The sequence below is a fragment of the Pristiophorus japonicus genome, chromosome 1, assembly GCF_044704955.1.
Source record: "Pristiophorus japonicus isolate sPriJap1 chromosome 1, sPriJap1.hap1, whole genome shotgun sequence".
Taxonomy (NCBI): Eukaryota; Metazoa; Chordata; class Chondrichthyes; family Pristiophoridae; genus Pristiophorus; species Pristiophorus japonicus.
In genome coordinates, this window is record NC_091977.1 from 227,559,686 (window position 1) to 227,585,394 (window position 25,709).

General features: G+C 47.8%; 1 protein-coding gene across 1 annotated transcript in view; it reads right to left on the minus strand.

Moving 5' to 3' along the window:
- Window positions 1–2,226: 2,226 nt before the first annotated feature.
- Window positions 2,227–25,709, minus strand: part of trpm3 (transient receptor potential cation channel, subfamily M, member 3) — a 223,540-nt gene continuing 200,057 nt past the window's right edge. The window contains exons 23-24 of the mRNA XM_070887456.1: window positions 4,812–4,944; window positions 2,227–3,706 (exon numbers count right to left, since the gene is read on the minus strand). Coding sequence (XP_070743557.1) covers window positions 2,227–3,706; window positions 4,812–4,944 — 1,613 coding nt within the window. The remainder of the gene's footprint in view (window positions 3,707–4,811; window positions 4,945–25,709) is intronic.

Consider the following 25,709-nt stretch of genomic DNA (forward strand, 5'->3'; position numbering starts at 1 on the left):
AGATAATTAATTCAGCTTCTTATTTTCAAGACACCGTGTGACTTCAGTAGATTTAATGCTTGTTTTGACTTGTTTGCAATCTGTTAGTCAATATCTGCTGGCAGGAGCGTCAGTAACCAGAGGACACAATTTTAAGATAATTGGCAAAAAATCCAGGGGGGTGATAAGGAGAATTTTTATTTACGTAGCGAGTTGTGACTTAAAATGCACTGCCTGGTGGAAGCAGAGTCAATAGTAACTTTCAAAAGGGAATTGGATAAATACTTGAAAAGGAAAAATAATTGCAGGGCTGTGGGGAAAGAGCCTGAGTGGGACTAATTGGATAGTCTTTCAAAGAGCCGGCACCGGCACGATGGACCGAATGGCCTCCTTCTGTGCTGTAAAATTCTATGATTACTCAGAGCTTGGCCTTTGAAAACCAATGTACTTGTTAACTTGTATCTGTGTTTTGCAAGGTCAGTAGGCTCAAGACTGCAGGCTTAAAAGTCCAAAAGAACCAAAACTCATTGCCAAGGCTACCAGCCATTTGCATTCATTACATTTAGCACTTGTCAATAATGAGCAGTGATTTTTATTTCATACCTATTATGCCCGACACATTTTGGTGAAATCCAGCTGCTTTTTAAACGCATGCATTGCTAGAGTCTTCAACTCAAGTCTGGACCAAGGGATGGACATTATTATTTACATCCTTATTGCAAGAGCATACATGCTTGTAAAATAAGAGCTAGCAAATATATTTCCAGCAACAATATAAACGTTACTCACTTGGTGAAGAATTGGACTCGGAATCACAAAACTACAGATACTTGCAAATTATTTTAAAAAATACTGTACAATCCTTCCTCAAAAGGCTATCAAATATTAACAAACAGCAGTTGAGACAAAATTCACCAGTGCTTGGTATCAAAATTATTTCTCCCCTTGTGCTGTAGATCTCACTGCACTGTGATCATGTTTACTGTTCTTTCATTCTTTTCTTTAAAAAATAAGTTTAATGGGGCCACGTCATCTGGAGTCTAGGCTTTGAATGCAAGAACCACCTCCTTCACTAGTGCCTGTGGTGAATTCGCAGAAGGCCTTGCAATCAATGTACCATTGATTTTTGCTGCTCGGGCATGAGCTAATCCAAAAGCATCAAAAAGATTGATGCGAAGCTTGCAAGTTTACCAAAATGTTTACATACGTTTTCTTTCAACCAATTTTAAAAGTGGAATCGTAGAAACATAGGAACAGGAGGAAGCTATTCAGCCTCTTGAGCCTGTTCAATTAGATCATGGCTGATCTGTATTTTAACTCCATCTACCAACCTTGGTTCCATATCCCTTAATACCTTTATCTAACAAAAATCTATCAAATTTCAGTTTTGAAATGTTCAATTGACCTAGATGAATCTTCAGACGGCATTTTATTTTCAAAGACGAGAGAAGCTGGGATTTTCTCCTCAGAGCAGAAAAGATTAAGGTGAGATTTAATAGAGGTGTTCAAAATAATGAAGGGTTTTGATAGAGTAAATAAGGAGAATCTGTTTCCAGTGGCAGAAGGGTCAGTAACCAGAGGACACAGATTTAAGATAATTGGCAAAAGAACCAGAGAGGAGATGAGGAGAATTTATTTTACACATGATCTGGAATATGCTGCCTGAAAGGGTGGTGGAAGCAGATTCAATAGTAACTTTCAAAAGGGATTTGGATAAATACTTGAAAAGGAAAAAAGTTGCAGGGCTAAAGGAGAAAGAGCGGGAAGTGGGACTAATTCGACAGTCCTTTCAAAGTGCAAGCACCAGCACGATGGGCTGAATGGACTCCTTCCATGCTGTATCATTCTCTGATTTTATGACCTTACTTCTGAAACCTTCAAATGTTTGTTCTTCTAATTCTGAGATGCTACTTGCAGCATTTGCTTATTGGAAGCATTTTGACTGGCAGTAATGCAAATGGCGTAACTCAAGAACTGGCACCGTCAACACCTTGGGCTATCGTCGGTTTAGAACTATTGATCTACCGACCCACTCCGGCCATGAGATGATGTGGCCCCTTTAATATCTGAACAAGGAAGAAAACCGTGCCAAGGCATACTGACACTTGTGCAGTGTTTTAACGACTGTGGATAGACAAAGCTCATAAAAGTATTACGACCACGAAACACCATCAGGTTTGGTGCCTATAAATCACAAAGAAAAACAAGCACACTTTTTGTTTCACAACAAGGAATGGGACAGCAGTATTATGAGAAGCTGTGTTTGCTGCTGTCAAAGCTTCTAAAAGCTGTCGTTCTTGACAGCGTTTTCAGGGAGAAGCTGTCGGATTTGCCGTCTGGCCTGGACGATCGGCTGCGGTGGAATGGACTTTGCACACCCGGGGAATTCCGCTGCGTGTCCAGCTTGTCGCTGATGGAGCAGCTCTTCCTGGCGTGCGAGCTCAGTGCATTGGGCTCTGAGGTGGTGTAACTGTTGGCCCTCTCCAGTTTGGAGAGCGGCGACGCATTGTTCGGCCGCGGCTGAGCTGCGCCGCTCTCGTGGCAGCAGAGCGTGGCGACTGCCGGCACTTTGTCCTGGCCCTCGCCTTCGTTCTCATCGTTGTCCGAGCTGGGGTGGCTCAGTTCGGCCTCTCGCTCTGGGTGGGAGGTGGGTACATCATCAAGGCCACTCGAGTGGTCGCCATGGGAGCCACTGGACAACGGGGAGTGTTCTATGTTGACGGGAGGGGCGGAGACGCACCGGGTGTCGATGCAGTCGGTGATACTTGTGTACTCGGCTGTTTTTACTGGGACCCCCAGGCAGCCATAATAACTCCGGGAGGGGAACATGAAGCTCTGCGATTTTACCATCGGAGACTCCTCGATGTAAATGGTGGAGGCGGCGAGGTAGCGGCTACTCTTGGAGCGCTCCAAAGCGTGGTACGTAGAGGGATCAGTGCCCCATTGCTGGAGACATTCGGAGGTGTGTGAAGTCTCTGGGGCCATCATCAGACCATCCGATATGAACATCTCCTCGTACGTTCCATTTCCCTCTGGCCACTTGCTGGTTGGCAGTGGTGGCGTGCTGCCCGCTTGGCTCCCCAGCATGGCCGCCACCATTTCGGATGGGTTGAGGGCGGGGGGAACCCTCAGGGAGCTCTCGGCAGTCTCGTTGGCCGCCTGCTCTTCCTCCGTCGCGGAGACGTAGATGTCGATACAGGACGCCGGTCTCTGGCTGTCTGCTGGGACAGCCACGGCGGCAGCAGGGTGTGGCGTAGGCTTTAGTTCCTTCGCCACAGCCACCGTTTGTGAGCTGGTTGCCCTCTGCAAGCTCAGAGACCTTTCTTTGAAGGTGAATTCAGCCTGTTCCATTCCCGCCCTCTGCTTCGGGCTCACCACGTAAAAGGAATGGCTCCTCATCCTTGGCATTATGGTGGGAGACGTGGGAGACAGCGACTCCTCCCCCGCCTGCTCCCCACATTCCGGGAGCTTGTAATTGTTCCCTTCCTGGCTGTTGAAGCTGCCCTGCCGCAGAATGTAGGCTGTGTCAGTGCAGTCTGAGGAAGTCCTGGATCGGACCTTGTTCGTCTCTCCCTTCTCGATGCCAGCCAGCTTTTCCAAAGCCGATGCCATACGTCCTGCAACCTCCTCCAGCTGCGCCAACCTGACATCCATAGTCTGAAGGGAAGCCTTCATGAAATGTTCTCTCTCGTTCACTTCCTCCAGCCGCATCGACATGTTGTCAACCCTGCACAAACAAAATGCAGCATAAACACAACATATTTCCATTAAAAAATATATTTTTTCAAGCTCCACTAGAAGCGATTCAGATCAATGGCCTTTCTTCTTCAAAATAGTATATAAATCTGAATTGAAGGGTCGGTAACCAGGGGACACAGTTGTAAAGTAATTGGCAACTGAGGAGAATTGTTTTTTACGTATTGAGGTGTTATGATTTGGAACGCACTGCCTGAAAGAGCAGTGGAAGCAGTTTCAGTAGTAACTTTCAAAAGGGAAATAAATTGCAGGGCGATGGGTTACCAACCCTCCTGCTACTGGAAACAGTTTCTCCCTATTTACTCTATCAAAACTCTTCATGATTTTGAACACTTCTATTAAATGGCTCCTTAACCAAATCTGCTCTAAAGAGAACAACCCAGCTCCTCCAGTCTCTCCACATAACTGAATTCCCTCATTCCTGGTACCATTCTAGTAAATCTCCTCTACACACTCTCCAAGTTTATTCCGGATCAGATCCAAGTTTGGCCATGTACTTTCACGGCTGCCGATTTCTTCATTAGGGCTGCAAGAGGAACATCTGGAAATAACATCTGGACCTGCGCTGATTTTTTTTCAGAACAAATTGGCTACTTTTTTGTAATGTGCACCCCTTCAGTTTCTACCCTTCTCTTTTAATGACACTGACTCTCACTGGAATATGTTTCCACAGAAATTGGAAACATTCTGACATCTCATCCAAGTTTATTCCATGGGTGTGATCCCAGGCTGTTTGACCATGGGGACATCACAACCCGATCCTTTCCTCAGCTCTTGTCCAAACACTTGCATGCTCCAATGATGGAGGAGGAGGAACTGAATAGCAAGCTGGAGTAGGAGCAGGAACAGCAACAAGAACAGGAGCAGGAACAGGAACAGGAATAGTTGCAGGAGCAGGAACAGTTGCAGAAGCCGGAACAGGAACAGTTGCATGAGCAGGAATACCAGCTCAGTTTAACCCCTCCTGAGTCTAGACATCCTGAATAAATCCTCCAAACATGACCCCTGGGATAGCATCCAATCTGAATTGAAAATGATGTTTTAAAAAATAACATATAAAAATGGTGACAACCCACCGTTCAGCAGTGACTCTTACTCTTTCATCATTTGAAGAGTTGAACATATCGTCCTTTTCTCGAAAATACTCTTCTATGCATTGCTCCTCGAAGTCATGCAGCTTCTTCAGTTCATCTTCAGTTATGAAGAGTTCTAATCAAAAAGGATAAAGGATAAAAAGAGAAGCAATTACAGGTTTTATTCCAAAAATATATACTCATCCAAATATAATATAATCCAATACAAGATTAATTTAAACAAAGTGTCTTGTGTCATCCAGGCCTCCCTTCCTCCACCGACGATGTCCTGGGCTCGCTCCTCCAGCACGCGATGAACACAACGGCTGTGACCATTCTGACCTCTTCTCCCTCCACTCTGATCACCCTGACCCCCACAAAATGGACCCAATGCCTACCTCCATCAAACCTCGGATCACCTACCATCTCACCTTATGGCCCACATGTCGCCATAGGCAACTAGGCTCACACAGCAGAGCCTGGGCTCCAGTCGTCTTGGACCCCCTTGCCACTGGACTAAGACCTTGCTCAACTAGGCCCGTGTGGTAGCTGACATTCAATGGCCACCCCACATTAAAAGAACTCACGCACAGGCATCTTCCACCCTTCAAAATGAAGTTCGGGACCTGGAACGTCAGGACACTCATGGACAACTCCAACAGCAACAGGCCGGAACGCCGCACCGCCATAGTTGCCCGGGAATTTAGATGCTTTGATGTCGACATCGCCGCCCTAAGCAAGACCCGGTGGGCAGGGGAAGGCCAGCTCAAGGAACAAGGTGGAGGTTACACCTTTTTCTGGAAAGGGAAACCAGAGGAAGGACACCGCCTCCACGGAGTTGGTTTCGCCATCAAGAACAAGCTGGTCGACCGCCTCAGAGGCTTCCCCTGCAGGATTAACGAATGTCTCATGATGCTTCGACTCACCCTATCCTGGAACCAATGCAGCAAAGATATCAGTGTGTACGGCCCAACACTCGATGCAACTGATGAGACCAAAGAGGGCTTTTACTTCAGCCTCAAAAAATCATTGTCCGCGTCCCTACTAAGAGAGCCCTATACAGCCAACGCCTCACTGCTAACCTGGCGACCCTTGGTGACCCTGAGATGCAGAATGCCCACAGTGCTTGGTCTGCCCTCCAGGCCTCCATAACCAGTGCCTGCGAAGAGACACTCGGTCACTCAACCAGGAAACACCAGGACTGGTTTGATGAGAATGACCAGCAGATCCAAGAGCTAATAGATCGCAAGTGCAGGGCATTTCTGAGCCTGAAACAACAACACAACTCGGGAGCAGCAAAACAGCATTACAGACAGCTTAAAGCCGAGGTCCAACAAAAACCCGCGACCTATTGAACAGATGGTGGGTGGAGAAAGCACAGGAGATTCAGCAGCTGGCCGACAGCCATGATGTGCGAGGATTCTTCACCGCAGTCATGGCCACCTACAGCCCAAACACCCAAGGCCCCACCGCACTGCTGGCCAAGAACGAGGAAACACTCATCAAGGACACCGAGGCAGTCAGGACCCGCTGGAAGGAGCACTTCGAAGATCTCCTTAACCGACACTCTGTCTTTGACTCGAGTGTCCTCAACTCCATCCCGCAGCATGCTACCCGCCACCATCTCAGCAAAACCCCAACACTGCATCAGGTAGAAAAGGCCATCCGCCAGCTTAAGAACAACAAGGTAACGGGAGCGGACGGAATCCCCATTGAGACACTAAAGTATGGCGGAGAGGCACTGTTGGCACGAATACATGACCTTAACTCTCTCATCTGGAAGGAGGAGAGCATGCCGGGAGATCTCTGAGATGCAGTAATCATGACCATCTTTAAAAAGGGGGACAAGTCCGACTGCGGCAACTACAGAGGGATCTCCCTGTTATCAACCTGGGAAAGTCGTCGCTAGAGTCCTCCTCAACTGTCTTCTCCCTGTGGCTGAGGAGCTCCTTCCGGAGTCACAGTGTGGATTTCGTCCTCTTCGGAGTACAACGGACATGATTTTAACAGCGCAACAGTTGCAAGAAAAACGCTGGGATCAGCAACAACCCTTGTACATGGCCTTCTTTGACCTTACAAAGGCCTTTGACATTGTCAACCGTGAGGGACTATGGAGTGTCTTCCGTTCCAACTGCCCTCAAAAGTTCGTCACCATCCTCCGCCTGTTCCACGGTGACATGCAGGCCGTGATCCAAACCAGCGGATCCATCACAGACCCAATCCACATCCGGACCGGGGTCAAACAGGGCTACGTCACCGCGCCAACCCTCTTCTCAATCTTTCTCGCTGCCATGCTCCACCTCACACTCAACAAGCTCCCCGCTGGAGTGGAACTAAACTACAGAACCAGTGGGAATCTGTTCAACCATCGTCGTCTCCAGGCCAGATCCAAGACCATCCTAACCTCTGTCATAGAGCTACAGTAGTGGATGATGCATGCGTCTGCGCACATTCAGAGACTGAACTCCAAGTCATAGTCAACGTATTTATTGAGGCGTATGAAAGCATGGGCCTTACACTAAACATCCGTAAGACAAAGGTCCTCCACCAGCCTTGTCCCCGCCACACAACATTGCCCCCAAGTCATCAAGATCCACGGCACGACCCTGGACAACGTGGACCACTTTCCATACCTCAGGAGCCTATTATCGGCAAGGGCAGACATCGACGACGAGGTTCAACACCGCCTCCAGTGTGCCAGCGCAGCCTTTGGCCACCTGAGTGATACCCGGCCTCTTGTATGGCTCAGAGACATGGACCATATACAGCAGACACCACAATTCGTTGGAGAAATACCACCAACGATGTCTCCGCAAGATCCTGCAAATCCCCTGGGAGGACAGACGCACCAATGTTAGCGTCCTTGACCGGGCCAACATCCCCAACATCGAGGCACCTGAACACACTCGACCAGCTCCACTGGACGGGTGTCATGTATGTATGCTTGGGTTTACTAGCCACCAGGTGGCGCCACTGTCGGAGGTCATTGGGCTGTATGCACATGTGTGCGGTCCAGGTATAAAAGGCCAGCCATCTTGTAATGTAATCACTTTGAGACCTAATAAAGTAGAGCCAAGTTTGTACCTGTTCGGAGTTTACAGGATTCAGTATATTGAGTTATTGCATACATAACATTTGGCGACAAGGTAAGAAGAACCCTCGCATGCAAAAATGAGCACAATTGGAATTCTGGAGCGATTCGTGGAGAAGATTGGGAAGACTTTGTAGCCCGCTTGAACCAGTACTTCGTGGCCAACAAAATGGAGAAAGAGGCAGACGCAGTTTGGCGCCAGGCGGTCCTCCTCACGGTTTGTGGTCCGAAAATCTATCGACTCATAAAGAATCTCCTCTCACCCTTAAGTCCAACGGACAAGGTTGATGAAACATTGTGTGCTCTGGTACGTGACCATCTCAAACCAGATGAAGGCATCATCATCTCAAGATATTGATTCTATACGCACGTTCGTTCTGAGGAAGTATCGGAACTCGTTGCCGACCTAAGACATCTAGCTGGACCGTGTAAGTTCGAAACTGCATTGGCAGACATGCTGTGGGACGTCTTTGTAATCGGCATCAACCACGGGGTGCGGGGTGATCCTGCGTAAGCTACTGGTGGCGGAGACGCTGGATTTGAGCAAGGCCTTCACGATTGCCTAATCATGCATGACGATGGACAAAAGCTTAAAGCAGATATCATTGAAAAATCGGAACTCGGCAAGTACTGTAAACAAGATAGTATCGTCGTTTGGCAGAGCTGCATATAGCAGGGCCTACCCGACTGCGTACGCGAAACCTGTGGCTGCTCAAAGTCCGCCAATGCGAATGAATCCGATATCACCGTGTTGGCGTAGTGGGGGAAATCATCGGCCTCATCAGTGTCGGTTTAAACAGTATATTTGTAAAGGCTGTTCGAGCGCATCTCCAGCGCATGTATTCGCAAGTGAGCAAGAGTGCTGCGACACACCATGTGGAGGATGATGACCAGTGTAGCCCGGATCCGGATATACAATCCGAGATACCAGAGGAGGAAGTGTATGGACTAACCAATAATGATTATTGTAAAACTTAATGGTGTGCTGGTATCAATGGAATTGGACATGGGTGCGAGTCAATCAATAATGAGCCAGAGGACATTCGACAGACTGTGGGCTACTAAGGTTGTGAGGCCCAAGCTGAGTCCAGTCAATGGCAAGTTGCGTACATACACTAAAGAACTCATAATGGTGATTGGCAGTGCAGTAGTCAAGGTGCCCTATGATGATGCGGTTCACGATTTACCGTTATGGATTGTTCCAGGCAATGGTCAAACGCTGATCGGCAGGAACTGGTTAGAAAAAATCAAATGGAACTGGAATGAGATCAAAGCATGTCGTCGTTGAAGGATACTCCATATGCTCAAGTGCTGAGAAAGCTCCCCTCGCTGTTTGAACCAGGCATCGGCAATTTCACAGGAGTCAAGTTGCAGATCCACGTGGATTCGGATGCAAGACCCGTCCATCATAAAGCTCGGGCAGTTCCGTACATGATGAGGGAGAAGGTCAAAATTTAACTGGACAGACTCCAGCGTGAAGGGATCATATCACCGGTCAAATTTAACGAATGAGCCAGCCTCATTGTTCCCGTGTTGAAAAGTGATGGCACTGTCAGGATTTGTGGAGACTACAAAGTTACGATCAACTGAGTTTCGAAACAGGATCAATACCCGTTACCGAAGGATGATGACCTGTTTGCAACGCTAGCCGGGGGGGGAAGTCATTCACAAAACTGGATCTGACATCGGCCTGCATGACACAGGAACTAGTCAAGACGTCAAAGAAACTTACATGCATCAACACTCATAAAGGACTGTTTATCTACAACAGGTGCCCTTTTGGAATTCACTCGGCTGCAGCTATATTTCAGAGGAACATGGAGTCTGTCCCTAGAACCGTCGTGTTCCAAGATGACATATTCGTTACAGGTCGTGACTCCGCCGAACATCTGAATAACCTGGAAGAGGTTCTACATTGTCTGGACAAAGTCGGACTCAGACAGAAATGCTCGAAGTGCGTCTTCATGGCACAGGAAGTCGAATTCCTGGGGAGGAAAATTGCTGCTGACGGTATCAGTCCTACGGACTCGAAAACCAAGGCCATCAAAAATGCACCCAAGCCTCAGAATGTGACGGAGCTGCATTCGTTCCTTGGTCTACTCAACTACTTCGATAATTTCTTACCTAGATTGAGCACCTTATTAGAACCACTGCACATGCTGCTAAGAAAAGGTGACAACTGGGTTTGGGGTGCATCTCAAAAGAGAGCTTTTGAGAAAGCTGCTAATCTGCTTTGCTCTAACAAGCTGCTGGTACATTATGATCCATGTAAGCGTCTAGTATTGGCCTGTGATGCTTCGTTATATGGAGTTGGTTGCGTGCAAAGTTTGTCAAAGGTGGAAAGAGCCTACAGCATGGTAGAGAAAGAAGCACTTGCCTGTGTGTAGGGGGTTAAAAAGATGCATCTGTACCGGTTTGGTCTTCGATTTGAACTGGAAACAGATCACAAGCCACTTATTTCATTGTTTTTGGAAAACAAAGGTATCAATACCAATACATCGTCCCACATCCAGAGGTGGGCACTGACATTATCTGCATATGATTATGTCATTCGCCATAGACCTGGCACTGAGAATTGTGCCGATGCATTGAGCCGTCTGTCGTTGCCCACACTGGAGATGGAAACGCCACAACTGGCAGATCTACTGTTAGTCATGGATGCTTTTGAACGTGAAGGAACCCCTATCACAGCCCAACAAGTTAAGACATGGATCAGCCAGGACCCGATATTATCAGTTGTGAAATGTTGTATCCTTAGTGGTGATTGGTCTGCCATACCCAAGCAAGTGTATGAGGAGAACAAACCTTACATCCGTCGCAAAGACGAACTATCTATGCAATCAGATTGTATACTATGGGGTAATCATGTTGTTAGGCAGAGAGGCAGAGAGAAATTTGTACATGATCTACATAGCACGCATCCTGGTATTGTCATGATGAGAGCCATTGCCAAGTCTCATGTATGGTGGCCTGGAATTGTCTCTGATCTGGAATCATGTGTGCATCAGTGCAACACTTGCATGCAGCTAAGTAAAGCACCAGCGGAATCGCCGCTGAGTCTGTGGTCATAGCCATCTAAACCACAGTCCAGGATTCACATCAACTTTACAGGTCCCTTCCTGGGAAAGATGTTCTTAGTTGTGGTGGATGCTTATTCCAAGTGGATGGAGTGTACAATCATGTCATCCAGCACATCCACAGCTACCATTGAAAGCCTTTGTGTCATGTTTGCTACGCATGGTCTGCCTGACATCGTTGTAAGCAACAACGGATCTTGCTTCACCAGTAAGGAGTTTCAAGAGTTCATGAAACTCAATGATATCAAACATGTGAGATCAGCACCATTCAAACCGGCATCTAATGGTCAAGCATGTGGTCCAAACCATCAAGCAGAGTATGAAACGTGTAACTCAAAGTTCACTGCAAACTCGCTTGTCACGTATATTGCTTAGTTACAGGACAAGACCCCATACGCTTACCGGGGTCTCCCCTGCTGAACTATTGATGAAGAGAGGTCTCAAGACCAGGCTCTCTCTTGTCCACCCTGACTTGAATAATCGTGTTGAATACAGACGTCAAAGTCAGCAAGGGTATCATGATTGCGCTACTGTGTCACACGACATTTCTATCAATGATCCTGTGTATTTACTGAATTATGGTCAAGGTCCCAAATGGATCACCAGTACTGTTACGGCCAAGGAGGGTAACCGAGTGTTTATCGTTAAGCTTAAAAATGGGTAGCCATGCAGGAAACATGTCGATCAGATAAAGCTGTGGCACACGGATGAACCGGAACAGTCTGAGGAAGACACAATCAGTGACCAACCAACCTACCCTCAGTCATCAGAGGACTCCGCTGTCATCAATGAATCTGGACTTTCAATCACTGACATGGCCAATGAATCTGGACTTTCAAACTCTGACATGGTCATTGCCACTCCCATCAAATCGGCTACCTATTGTGTATGGAAGCACTCTCTTAATGACTCCACGAGGTAGGGGTATGGCACTTGAACTGTACAGACTGTAGTCCTTTTATTGCAGCTTCTAGAGTGAGGACACCAAGAGGTGAGCTCCCTTTTATACTTGGTTATTTGCAGTGTACAGGTGACCCTTAGGTCTCTAGCAGCAGCACCCTCTGGTGTATAGGTATGGTATATACAGGGTGAAGGTACATTCAGATCTAGTGTGATAGTACATGCATACATTAACATGCATACATAACAACACTCCCCCTAAGCCTTTCCCAAGTCCTTATTGCCATGACATGGGGAGGTGATCAGTAGTGGGCTGTGGGAGGTTGTGGTGAGGGTTGTGTGGGTGCCAGGTGTGATCCCTGTGCTCGTGGCTGCATTCATCCATTTCCCCCCCTTCATACAAAGACCATGTGGGTGTCACTGTTGGAGGATTCCGCAGTGGTGGAGCCAGTGCAATGGGTAAGGTACATACATTGTAGAATGGGTAGGTGGTGGCGTTTGGTGGTGGGCAGGTCCACAGGGCTGTGTGGGCTCCTTGTCCTCCATTGGTGGTGGAAGTTTGGTCATCGCAGATTCCGCCGGGAAAGCTGGAGGGTACTGGCCTCTCGCTCCCGGTGCTGGCCCTGGTGGCCGGGGGAGGGGGGGGGTAGGGCCGATCGGGGGCAGGTTGCCAGTGGTGGTGGCTGTACTGTCCATTGACCGCTGTTCCTGCAGTGGGTCTGCTCCCACTGGGTGTGTGTGAGCCCTTCCTGGGGCATCACATTGGTCCCGAAAGCACAGGCTACATGGTCAGGTAGCCCACTGGACTTGGGTGTCTCCTACGGGGGGTTTCCTCTGGCATTGACATTATACCTGTAGAACCCGGTGTCATTTATCATTCTACCTTTAGCATACATGACACATTGGCTCCATCGCAATTGCTTGACTCGACATTGTTTTCTCTCTTCACATTTTCGCATTTTGCACTTACAACACTTTCTTGTGTATCGGTATCTCTATACAGGGTTACATTTATCACATTAGCATTTCTGGCATCACTATTCAATGGTACAAACTTGTTACTTACATCACTTTTAAAAGCATTCGTTACATTTTTCCCATTAGCTTTTCCGGCATCACCATTTAACATTACATTTGTATACCTGCATTCATTTACTGCACTTTTAACTTGACTATCACTGGCATCGCTGTGCCTAGAGTGGAACTGTCCCAATAATTGTCTTGGGTTGCTGGTCTCTTTTAAGAGGGCCTTGCAATCTTTACTCCAATTCTGTTTGCCGCTCGGTACCACATGTTGCTCCTTCAACGCTGCCCCTCGTGGTCTGATCGCGGCCATCTTGATTCCAGATTTTTTGCCTCGTGGTGCGGGCGCCATCTTCTCTCTCTCCGCGAGGTAGGCTGCGGTGATCCTTTTCTCCCCAGGTTCTGCCACGGATGCCGAGAATCTACCTTCTGCGCCGATCTTCTTCCCTCGGAGTCCTGCCACGGCCCGGAAGGTGAGGTCTGGTCGTTCAGGTTGGATCATCTCGCCACGGTGTTGTGCAGTCTGTGTCATCGCCACGCATGGATGGTAGGATTTCTAGGTGCTGTGATGGATCCAGGTTTAGGGCCATGTGGGATATCGATCGCCGGGGCCTGAAGGCCAGCGTCGCTCCAACCGATTTGTACTTGCTTCATCCAACTTCTTCCCAGCAGCATTGGACCATCACCGGCAACGATCCACAAGGGGAGCTTGTACATCGCGCTGCCATGGGATACCTGGACCTCCATGCTGCCAACGACTGGGATGGTGCCTTTTGTATAAGTGAGCAGCTTTGCCTGGATTGGGGACCTTTTTGGTCGTTCGGCGGGATTGTCCCAGAGTTTCTCAAAGGCCGTATGATTCATCAACGACTGACTTGACCCTGTGTCGATCTCCATCGAGACAGGAACCCCGTTGATTTCCACTTCCATTTTCCATGGGGAACTCTCGGTGGAGTAGGTATATAATCTGTACTCTTCTTCCAGGGGCTGAGCAGCTTCATCTTCATCAGTATCGGAGACCAGGTGATCGGCCAACTCCTCAGCGACACGGTGAGTAAAACTTTTTCTACACATTCGCTGAAGGTAACCTTCATTGTTGCAGACTTTGCAGGTATAGTCTTTGTATCAGCACTGGTGGGCCCTGAGGTTTCCTCCACAGCGCCAGCATGGGGCTAGCCGATTGGCCCCTGATACGTCCTTACTATACAGTATAGATGCACACAAGGCCCATGCTTGAGAGGTCAGTCTGTGACCTGTCCTTTATTCCATAGCACTCAAGTGATGAAGGTGGGTGGAGCTTCCTCTTTTATACCTGAAGGTCCAGGTTAGGAGTGTCTCCCAAAAGTTCACCACCTAGTGGTCATTGTTCTCACAGTGTACAACTTGTCAGTTTATACATGGGTGACAATGCTGGTTGAATACATGACATCACCTCCCCCCCCCAAAGTCTTACTGGGATCACAGGTTGCGTCTCTGGTGGTTTACGCTCTCTTGTAGAGCGCCTGAGTTGGGGCTCCAGTTGTTGGGCGCTGGCCTGAGTGTCTGCTGTTTGCGGTGCCTCAGGCCTGTCCGGACTGCCCACAGTGACTGGGCTCTCCTCCCTTTGGTTTCGGTGTTCGGTCACCTGTGGTGGAGTGAACTCTATATCGTGTTCTTCCTCTGCTTCTTCTATGGGGTTGCTGAACCTCCTTTTTGTTTGATCCACGTGTTTGCGGCAGATTTGTCCATTGGTAAGTTTAACTACCAGAATCCTATTCCCCTCTTTTACAATCACGGTGCCTGCGAGCCATTTGGGCCCTGCAGCGTAGTTGAGGACAAAGACAGGGTCATTTACATCAATACATCGCGCCCTAGCATTCCTGTCATGGTAGTCACATTGTGACTGGTGCCTGCTCTCAACAATTTCTTTCATGGTGGGGTGTATAAGGGATAACTTGGTTTTGAGCATCCTTTTCATTAGCAGCTCTGTGGGTGGAAAGCGAGTGTGGTTGGGATCTGTAGGCCAACAGGAAACGTGATAAGCATCCCCTATTTGATTATCTGCACTGCTCGTTCTGCCTGGCCGTTTGAGGCCGGCTTGAACGGTGCCGTTCTGACATGGTTAATTCCATTGCCTGCTATGAAGTCCTGGAATTCAGTGCTTCTGAAGCACGGTCCATTGTCACTGACCAAGATATCCGGTAGACCGTGGGCGGCGAACATTGCCCGTAGACTTTCTACCGTGGCAGAGGATGTGCTTGAATTTAAAATGTCACACTCGATACATTTGGAGCAGGCGTCTACTACAGCCAAAAACATTTTTCCCATGAAAGGACCTGCGTAGTCCACATGGATGCGTGACCAAGGCTTGGCGGGCCAGGACCAGGGGCTAAGGGGGGCTTCCCTGGGCGCATTGCCCAGCTGGGCACACGTGTTGCACCTGCGAACACAAAGTTCCAGATCTGCGTCTATCCCTGTCCACCAAACATGTGACCTGGCAATTGTCTTCATCATGACAATGCCCGGATGCTCATTGTGGAGTTCTCTGATGAACACCTCTCTGCCCATCTGGGGCATGACTACGCGGTTTCCCCACAGTAGGCAATCGGCCTGAATCGAGAGTTCATCCCTGCGCCTGTGAAATGGTTTAAATTCCTCAGGGCATGCACTGTACGTGGCTGCCCAGTCCCCATTCAGGACACATTTCTTGACTAGAGACAATAGCGGGTCTATATTTGTCCAGACTTTAATCTGACGGGCTGTCACGGGTGAGCCTTCGCTTCCGAAAGCTTCAACAGCCATGACTATCTCAGCAGCATGCTCGGTAGCCCCCTCAGTGGTGGCTAGTGGGAGCCTGCTGAGTGCATTGGCGCAGTTTTCGGTGCCCGGTCTGTGCCGAATTGTATAGTCATAGACAGCTAACGTGAGTGCCCGCCTCTGTATGCGGGCCAATGCGTTTGCATTCATGACCTTGTTGTCGGCCAAAAGGGACGTTAGGGGTTTGTGATCTGTCTCCAGCTCAAATTTCCTGCCAAACAGGTGCTGGTGCATTTTCTTTACCGCATATACACATGCAAGCGCCTCTTTTTCTACCATCCCGTAGCCCTATTCTGCCTGGGACAGACTTTTGGAGGCATAAGCTGCCGGCTGTAACTGACCTTTGGCACTGACATGCTGCAACACACACCCGACACCATAGGACGACGCATCGTACGTTAACACAAGTTTCTTACATGGGTCATACAGCGTTAACAGATTGTTGGAGCATAACAAATTGCATGCTCCATTAAAAGCCCTTTCCTAGCTGTCCCCCCAGACCCAATTGCGACCTTTGCGTAGGAGCACGTGGAGCGGCTCTAGCAGCATGCTCAATTTGGGAAGAAAGTTACCAAAATAGTTCAGGAGCCCCAGGAACGAACGCAGCTCCGTCGTGTTACGGGGTCTGGGAGCTCTCTGGATCGCTTCCGTCTTGAACGCAGTAGGGCTGATCCCGTCTGCTGCTACACTCATCCCCAGGAATTCTACCTCTGGAGCTAGGAAGACGCACTTCGCCTTTTTCAGTCACAGCCCTACCCGGTCCAGTCTGCGTAGCACCTCCTCCAGGATGTGGAGGTGTTCTTTAGTATCGCAACTCGTGATGAGGATGTTGTCTTGAAAAACCACCGTCACTGGAATCGACTTGAGGAGGCTTTCGATATTTCGTTGGAAGATCACGGCGGCCGAGCGAATCCCGAACGGACATCTGTTGTACTCAAACAACCCCTTGTGTGTCGTGATGGTGGTCAGCTTCTTCGACTCACTCGCCAGCTCCTGAGTCTTGTAAGCTGAGGTCAGGTCCAAATTTGAAAAAAGTTTGCCACCGGATAGCGTCGCAAAGAGGTCCTCCACTCTCGGTAGCGGGTACTGGTCTTGGAGTGACACCCAATTAATGGTGGCCTTGTAATCACCACATATCCTGACTGACCCATCTGCCTTAAGCACCGGCACAATCGGGCTCGCCCAGTCACTGAATTCGACTGGCGAGATGATGCCTTCCCTCAGCAGGCGGTCCAATCACGAACGGCATCGCTCTGGCCTTGTGGTGTACTGGCCTGGCATCCGGGTTTATGTGAATCACTACCTTAGTCCCCATGAAAGTGCCAATGCTGGGTTGAAACAGTGAGTCAAATTTGTCCAGGACCTGTGAGCATGATACTCGCTCCACAGAGGAAATTGCATTGACATTGCCCCATTTCCAGTTCATGACAGTAAGCCAACTCCTCCCCAGTAGTGCGGGACCGTCCCCCGGGACAATCCAGAGTGGCAACCTGTTCTCCGAATCTTTGTTGGTCACGACTACCGTGGCGCTGCCCAGCACCGGAATGATCGTCAATCGGCGATAATTTTGGCCTCCTGGCCTTGGACGCCCACAACTTTTCGAACTGTTTGATACTCACCAAGGACTGGCTGGCCCCCGTGTCTAGCTCCATTAATACTGGGATGCCATTGAGGAGCACGTTCATCATTATCGGTGGCGTTCTGGTATATGAACTGTATACGTGCTCCACAAGAACTCGCTGAACTTCAGCTTCCAGCGATTTCCCCCAGCGTTCATTTCTGCAATTTCTGCAGGTATTTTGCTCATTTCTGCAAACTCCGACTGAGTGTGTGCCTCCACACCTCCAACATGAGCTGTTGTTGGAAACAAAATGTCACTTGCCAGTCGATCGTCTCTGACTGCCTCTGTGACTGTCCTTAAGTGCGCCATTAACAGGTGTTGAGGGCCCCATTACTGGCCGCATTGTCCCTTGCAATGGTGTGAATCGCCGTTCAGCTTGCCATTGTCTCTGACGAACTCCCCCTCTGGGCTCGACTACATGTTGGGGCATGCCCGATTGCCCATGTCTGCCTGGAGAACTGCATGCTGCTTTAACAATGTTGATTCTCTGTCCCAACCATTCCTTAACACAGTACCTCTCATCTGTTCTGCTAGTGGCCATGCTCGCGTGGTTTAAATCCCAGTTTCTCGTCGCTATTGATACGTCCTTACTGTACAGTATAAATGCACACGAGGCCCATGCTTGAGAGAAGGTCAGTGTGTGACCTGTCCTTTATTCCATAGCACTCAAGTGATGAAGGTGGGTGGAGCTTCCCCTATTATACCTGAAGGTCCAGGTTAGGAGTGTCTCCCAAAAGTTCACCACCTAGTGGTCATTGTTCTTACAGTGTACAACTTGTCAGTTTATAAATGGGTTACAATGCTGGTTGAATACATGACAGCCCCATGTGGCGGACTCAGGGTTGTGGGTCTCGGGGCAACATTCTTGCCTCTGAAAGTCGTCATTCTGTTCACTGTGCTCGTTGGATTAGAGTCCTGGGTGCGGGTCATCATCCGTTTGGAGTCGCAGACCGAAATCATGAAGGCCTGGCTCACTTTGATTGCCTTCTGCAGGGTGACCATAGTGTCCGCAGAGAACAATTTATGGAGGAGGCCCTCTTGAACTATTCCAATAACGAAGATGTCCCTTAGTGCTTCGGTGAGGTGGTTGCCAAAATTACGCGGTGCAGCCAACCTTCTTAGATCTGCAGCATACTGAGCAATTTCTTGGCCTTCGGGTCACCGGTGAGTGTAAAACTGGTGCCTGGCTGTGAGGATGCTCTCTTTGGGTTTAAGTTGTTCTTGTATTAAAGTTTCAAGCTCCGCGTAGCTCTTGGTTGTCATCTTCACTGGGGCTAACAGGTCCCTGACGAGGCCATGGATAGTGGGTCCACAACTGCTGAGCAGGATGGCCCTGCGCTTGTTCACCAGCAAGATCGGTGAGTCCCCATCCAGGTCGTTTGCGATGAAAAAATGTTCTAACCTTTCCACAAAGGCATCCCAATCTTCCCCATCAGCGAATTGTTGAAGTTGTTTAGATTAGACATGTTGTGCATGGAAATTCGTAACCTCGTCACCAGTTATTGTGTATGCAAGCACTCTCTTAATGATTCCACGAAGCAGGGTATGGCACTTGAACTGTACAGACTGTAGTCCTTTTATTGCAGCTCCTAGAGTGAGGACACCAAGAGGTGAGCTCCCTTTTATACTTGGTTACCTGCAGTGTACAGGTGACCCTTAGGTCTCCAGCAGCAGCACCCTCTAGTGTACAGGTGTGGTATATACAGGGTGAAGGTACATTCAGTGGTCTAGTGTTACAGTACATCATTAACATGCATACATAACACTACCCAGCCCCCAGTCATAACAGACTCAGAACGCTCGCCCAAGGCTGGAGTTGAACTGAGACATTCAACTCGGGAGCAGAAAGCCCTGGACCATCTCAAGTTGTAAAAAGACCATTACTAATATCTTAAAGGGGGATATTGCCATGTATGTATGCTTGGGTTTACTAGCCACCAGATGGCGCCACTATCAGAGGTCATTGGGCTGTGCGCACGTGTGTGCGGCCCAGGTATAAAAGGCCAGCCATCTTGTAATGTAATCACTTTGGGCCCTAATAAAGTAGAGCCAGGCTTGTACCTATTCGGAGTTTACAGTGTTCAGTCTATTGAGTTATTGCATACACAACAGCGGACCACATTGTTCGCATGCCTGACACAAGACTCCCAAAGCAAGCGCTCTACTCGGAACCCCTACACGGCAGGCGGGCCCAAGGTTGGCAGTGGAAATGTTTCAAGGACACCCTCAAAGCCTCCTTGATAAAGGACAACATCCCCACCAACACTTGGGAGTCCCTGGCCAAAGATCGCCCTAGGTGGAGGAAGTGCATCCGGGAGGACGCTGTGCACCTCGAGTCTCATCGCTGAGAGCATGCAGAAAGCAAGCACAGGCAGCAGAACGGCAAACCAGTCCCAACCACCCTTGCCTTCAATGACTGTCTGTCCCACCTGTGACGGAGACTGTAATTTCCGTATTGGACTATTCAGTCACCTAAGAACTCAATTTTGGCGTGGAAGCAAGTCTTCCTTGATTTCAAGAGACTGCCTATGATGATGATGTCAGCCAGTGAATTGGAGGTAGAGTAGAACCTATGGCAGGTCCCGGTGCAAACAGCCTATCTTAAAACAAACAATGTCTTTTTAAATAGCACACTAGAGCAGGATGTGAGCATAATGGATGCTGCCCGGAAATTTAGCATTCATTGCCATAATAATTTGCTGTTGGTCGACAACGAGTTGCACATTCAGGGAGTCGAATCCCTTGCGGTTCCTAAAAACCTCTGCTTCTTGAAAAGGTGCCCACATCACAATGTGTCTACAGTCTATTGCTCCCTGCACCTTGGGGAAGTTAGCAATTTGGTAGAATCCTAAAGCCCTCTCAGTCTGAGCCTCCCATGTCATACGGAAGCTGATAAAGTCCATCCTACATGCGTAAAGGGCTTCAGTGAGCTGTCTAATGCAGCAATGTGTGGCATGCTGAGATATAGTGCAAATATTGCCAGCTGAGGCCTGAAAGGAACCCGCCGCGTAGAACGAAAGTGCCACGGTGACCTTGACCTCGACGGATAGTGCAGTCCTGATGGTGCTGGCAGGCTGCAAGTCTCCCCTGATGAGCTGGCATATCTCACTGATAGCTCCTTGTGGAAGCGCAGTCTCCTAAGGCAGGTGGTGTCAGACTGCTTCTCCCTGTAAGTATGGGGGATGTAATGTCTGGCACGTCTTACATCGGGCACATGATGCTGTCAAATGTACCTTCTGCCATCTCGAGTCTGCAGCATGTGCGTCGTCATCAAGAGAGGCTGAGAAACGACAGGCCCCATTCCAATAGCTATCATTATTACACTGATTGTTCAGAAGCAATAAATGTCCCCACTAAGACACCTAAAGTAAATTCCAATCATCCACAGTATGATAAGATGTTGGTTCACATCACCTCCAAAAACCTCGAGAGTACTTCCAAACTCCCCCGAAGTTGAAGCAGAGCAGCCTTTTAAATGATGTGACCTGCGAATTTAGAAAATGGTGTCCATGCTGCTGTGAGTAGTTCCGATCAGTTCAACTTTTTCACAGCGGTTTTTTCGGTGAGCGATATTGTCGGTGAGATGTGTGCGAGGTGCCGAAAGTAAGGATGGGTGATTTTCAGGGCGTTAGTTTCGGCAAATGTGATCTTTACGGCAAAAAACAATGGCTGGGCGGTATTATTAAATCTCGGCATTAATTGTGTGCCGAAAGTAACGCTGGGTGATATTATGGGTGTTGGTGTTGCCCATTCTGATCTTTCTGCCCCAAAAAAGTGGGCGGGCGGTAATATTGTTTTATCGGCGATACGTACATGCTAAAAGTAACACTCAGCGATGTGTGACTGAGAAATGGGCGTCAGTTTCCATTTTGTGGCTAAATAGACGATATATGGGCGTTACACCTCATTTCAGCATTAAAATGGACGTTAAGTGGGAGGTATGCATGCCAAAATAATGGAAAATCTAGCCCATAGAATTTTACAGCACAGAAACAGGCCATTCAGCCTAACCATTCCATGCAGGTGTTCATGCTCCACACGAGCCTCCTCCTACCTATTTCATCTCACCCCATCACCATATCCCTCTATTCCTTTCTCCCTCATGTGCTTATCTAGCTTCCCCTTAAATGCATCTATACTGTTTGTCTCAACCATTCCATGTGGTAGCAAGTTCCACATTCTAAAATTCTCATCCTGGTTTTCAAATCCCTCCATAACCTCATCCCCTCCTTTTCTCTGTAGCTTCCTTCAGCCCTACAAGCCTCCAAGATCTCTGCCCACCTCCAATTCTGGCCTGTTGCGCTGCGCCTCCCCAATTTCCTTTGCTCCACCATTCTTTCAGATGCCTATGCCCTAAACTCTGGAATTCCTTGTCTAAACCTCACCGCCTCCCTTCCTCTCTCTCCTTTAAAAGATTGTTATGCGAGATAAGGGCTCATGGGGTTGTGGGTAATATATTAGCATGGATAGAGGATAGGTTAATAGACAGAAAACAGAGAGTAGAGATAGACGGGTCATTTTGGATTGGCAGGCTGTAACTAATGGAAAGCCGCAAGGATCAGTGCTTGGGTCTCAGCTATTTACAATTTATATTAATGACTTAGATGAAGGGACCAAGTATAACGTGTCCGAGTTTGCTGATGATACAAAGCTGTGTGGGAAAGAAAGCTGTGAGGAAGCCATAATGAGCCTGCAAAGGGATATAGACAGGCTAAGTTAGAGGGCAATAAGGTGGCAGATGGAGTATAATGTGGGGACATGTGAGGTTATTCACTTTGGTAGCAAGAATAGAAAAACAGAATATTTTTTAAATGGTGAGAAACTATTAAAATTGATGTTCAGAGAGATTTAAATGTCCTCATACAAGAAACACAGAAGGTTAGCATGCAGGTAATGCAAGCAATTCGGAAGGTAAATGGCATGTTGGCCTTTATTGCACGAGGGTTGGAGTGCAAGAGTAAGGCTGCCTTGTTAAAATTGTACAGGGCTTTGGTGAGATCACACCTGAAGTACTGTGCTCAGTTTTAGTCTCCTTATCTGAGGAAAGATATACTTGCCTTCGAAGCGGTGTAATTCGGGAGTGTTTAATGCAGTTCGGGAGTGTTTAAACTAATATGGCAGAGGGATGGGAACCTATGCAGTGAGACAGGGTGAAGTAATATGGAGTCAGAAACAGATGGTAGAAAGGTAAAAAGCAATAGTGGAAGGCCGAGTAAACAAAGGCAAGAAACAAAAAGGGGCACACTACATCATAATTCTAAAAGGACAAAGGGTGTTAAAAAAACAAGCTTGAAGGCTTTATGTCTTAATGCAAGGAGTATCCGTAATAAGGTGGATGAATTAACTGTGCAAATAGATGATAACAGATATGATGTGATTGGGATTACAGAGACGTGGCTCCAGGATGATCAGGGCTGGGAACTCAACATCCAAGGGTATTCAACATTCAGGAAGGATAGAATAAAAGGAAAAAGAGGTGGGGTAGCATTGTTGGTTAAAGAGGAGATTAATGCAATAATTAGGAAGGACATTAGCTTGGATGATGTGGAATCTATATGGGTAGAGCTGCAGAACACCAAAGGGCAAAAAACGTTAGTGGGAATTGTGTACAGACCTCCAAACAGTAGTAGTGATGTTGGGCAGGGCATCAAACAGGAAATTAGGGGTGCATGCAATAAAGGTGCAGCAGTCATCATGGGTGACTTTAATATGCACATAGATTGGGCTAACCAAACTGGAAGCAATACGGTGGAGGAGGATTTCCTGGAGTGCATAAGGGATGGTTTTCTGGACCAATATGTCGAGGAACCAACTAGGGGGGAGGCCATCTTAGACTGGGTGTTGTGTAATGAGAGAGGATTAATTAGCAATCTCGTTGTGCAAGGCCCCTTGGGGAAGAGTGACCATAATATGGTGGAATTCTACATTAGGATGGAGAATGAAACAGTTAATTCAGAGACCACTGTCCAGAACTTAAAGAAGGGTAACTTTGAAGGTATGAGGCATGAATTGGCTAGGATAGATTGGCGAATGATACTTAAGGGGTTGACTGTGGATGGGCAATGGCAGACATTTAGAGAACGCATGGATGAACTACAACAATTGTACATCCCTGTCTGGCGTAAAAATAAAAAAGGGGAGGTGGCTCAACTGTGGCTATCAAGGGAAATCAGGGATAGTATTAAAGCCAAGGAAGTGGCATACAAATTGGCCAGAAATAGCAGCGAACCCAGGGACTGGGAGAAATTTCGAACTCAGCAGAGGAGGACAAAGGCTTTGATTAGGGCAGGGAAAATAAATAGAGTACGAGAGGAAGCTTGCAGGGAACATTAAAACGGACTGCAAAAGCTTCTATAGATATGTAAAGAGAAAAAAGTTAGTAAAGACAAATGTAGGTCCCCTGCAGTCAGAATCAGTGGAAGTCATAACGGGGAACAAAGAAATGGCAGACCAATTGAACAAGTACTTTGGTTCGGTGTTCACTAAGGAGGACACAAATAACCTTCCGGATATAAAAGGGGTCAGGGGGTCTAGTAAGAAGGAGGAACTGAGGGAAATCCTTATTTGTCAGGAAATTGTGTTTGGAACATTGATGGGATTGAAGGCCGATAAATCCCCAGGGCCTGATGATCTGCATCCCAGAGTACTTAAGGAGGTGGCCTTGGAGATAGCGGATGCATTGATAGTCATTTTCCAACATTCCACAGATTCTGGATCAGTTCCTATGGAGTGGAGGGTAGCCAATGTAACCCCACTTTTTAAAAAAGGAGGGAGAGAGAAAACAGGAAATTATAGACCTGTCAGCCTGACATCGGTAGTGGGTAAAATGATGGAATCAATTATTAAGGATGTCATAGCAGCGCATTTGGAAAGAGGTGACATGATAGGTCCAAGTCAGCATGGAATTGTGAAAGGGAAATCATGCTTGACAAATCTTCTGGAATTTTTTGAGGATGTTTCCAGTAGAGTGGACAAGGGAGAACCAGTTGATGTGGTGTATTTGGACTTTCAGAAGGCTTTCGACAAGGTCCCACACAAGAGATTAATGTGCAAAGTTAAAGCACATGGGATTGGGGGTAGTGTGCTGATGTGGATTGCGAACTGCTTGGCAGACAGGAAGCAAAGAGTAGGAGTAAATGGGTACTTTTCAGAATGGCAGGCAGTGACTAGTGGGGTACCGCAAGGTTCTGTGCTGGGGCCCCAGCTGTTTACATTGTACATTAATGATTTAGACGAGGGGATTAATTGTAGTATCTCCAAATTTGCGGATGACACTAAGTTGGATGGCAGTGTGAGCTGCGCGGAGGATGTTATGAGGCTGCAGAGTGACTTGGATAGGTTAGGTGAGTGGGCAAATGCATGGCAGATGACGTATAATGTGGATAAATGTGAGGTTATCCACTTTGGTGGTAAAAACAGAGAAACAATTATCTGATTGGTGACAGATTAGGAAAAGGGGTGGTGCAACGAGACCTGGGTGTCATGGTACATCAGTCATTGAAGGTTGGCATGCAGGTACAGCAGGCGGTTAAGAAAGCAAATGGCATGTTGGCCTTCATAGCGAGGGGATTTGAGTACAGAGGCAGGGAGGTGTTACTACAGTTGTACAGGGCCTTGGTGAGGCCACACTTGGAGTATTGTGTACAGTTTTGGTCTCCTAACTTGAGGAAGGACATTCTTGCTATTGAGGGAGTGCAGCGAAGGTTCACTGATTCCCGGGATGGCAGGACTGACATATCAAGAAAGACTGGATCAACTGGGCTTGTATTCACTGGAGTTCAGAAGAATGAGAGGGGATCTCATAGAAACATTTAAAATTCTGACGGGTTTAGACAGGTTAGATGCAGGAAGAATGTTCCCAATGTTGGGGAAGTCCAGAACCAGGGATCATAGTCTAAGGATAAGGGGTAAGCCATTTAGGACCGAGATGAGGAGAAACTTTTTCACCCAGAGAGTAGTGAACCTGTGGAATTCTCTACCACAGAAAGTTGTTGAGGCCAATTCACTAAATACATTCAAAAAGGAGTTAGATGTAATCCTTACTACTAGAGGGATCAAGGGGTATGGCGAGAAAGCAGGAATTGGGGTACTGAAGTTGCATGTTCAGCCATGAACTCATTGAATGGCGGTGCAAGCTCGAAGTGCCAAATGGCCTACTCCTGCACCTATTTTCTATGTTTCTATGTTTCTATTAATATGTCCTTACTATACAATACAAATGCACACGAGGCCCATACTCGAGAGAAGGTCACTCTGTGACCAGTAACCTTTATTCTCCAGCATTGAAGTGATGAAGGTGGGTGGAGCTTCCCCTTTTATGCCTGAAAGTCCAGGTTGGGAGTGTCTCCCACAAATTCACCACCTGGTGGTCACTGTTCTCACGGTGTACAACT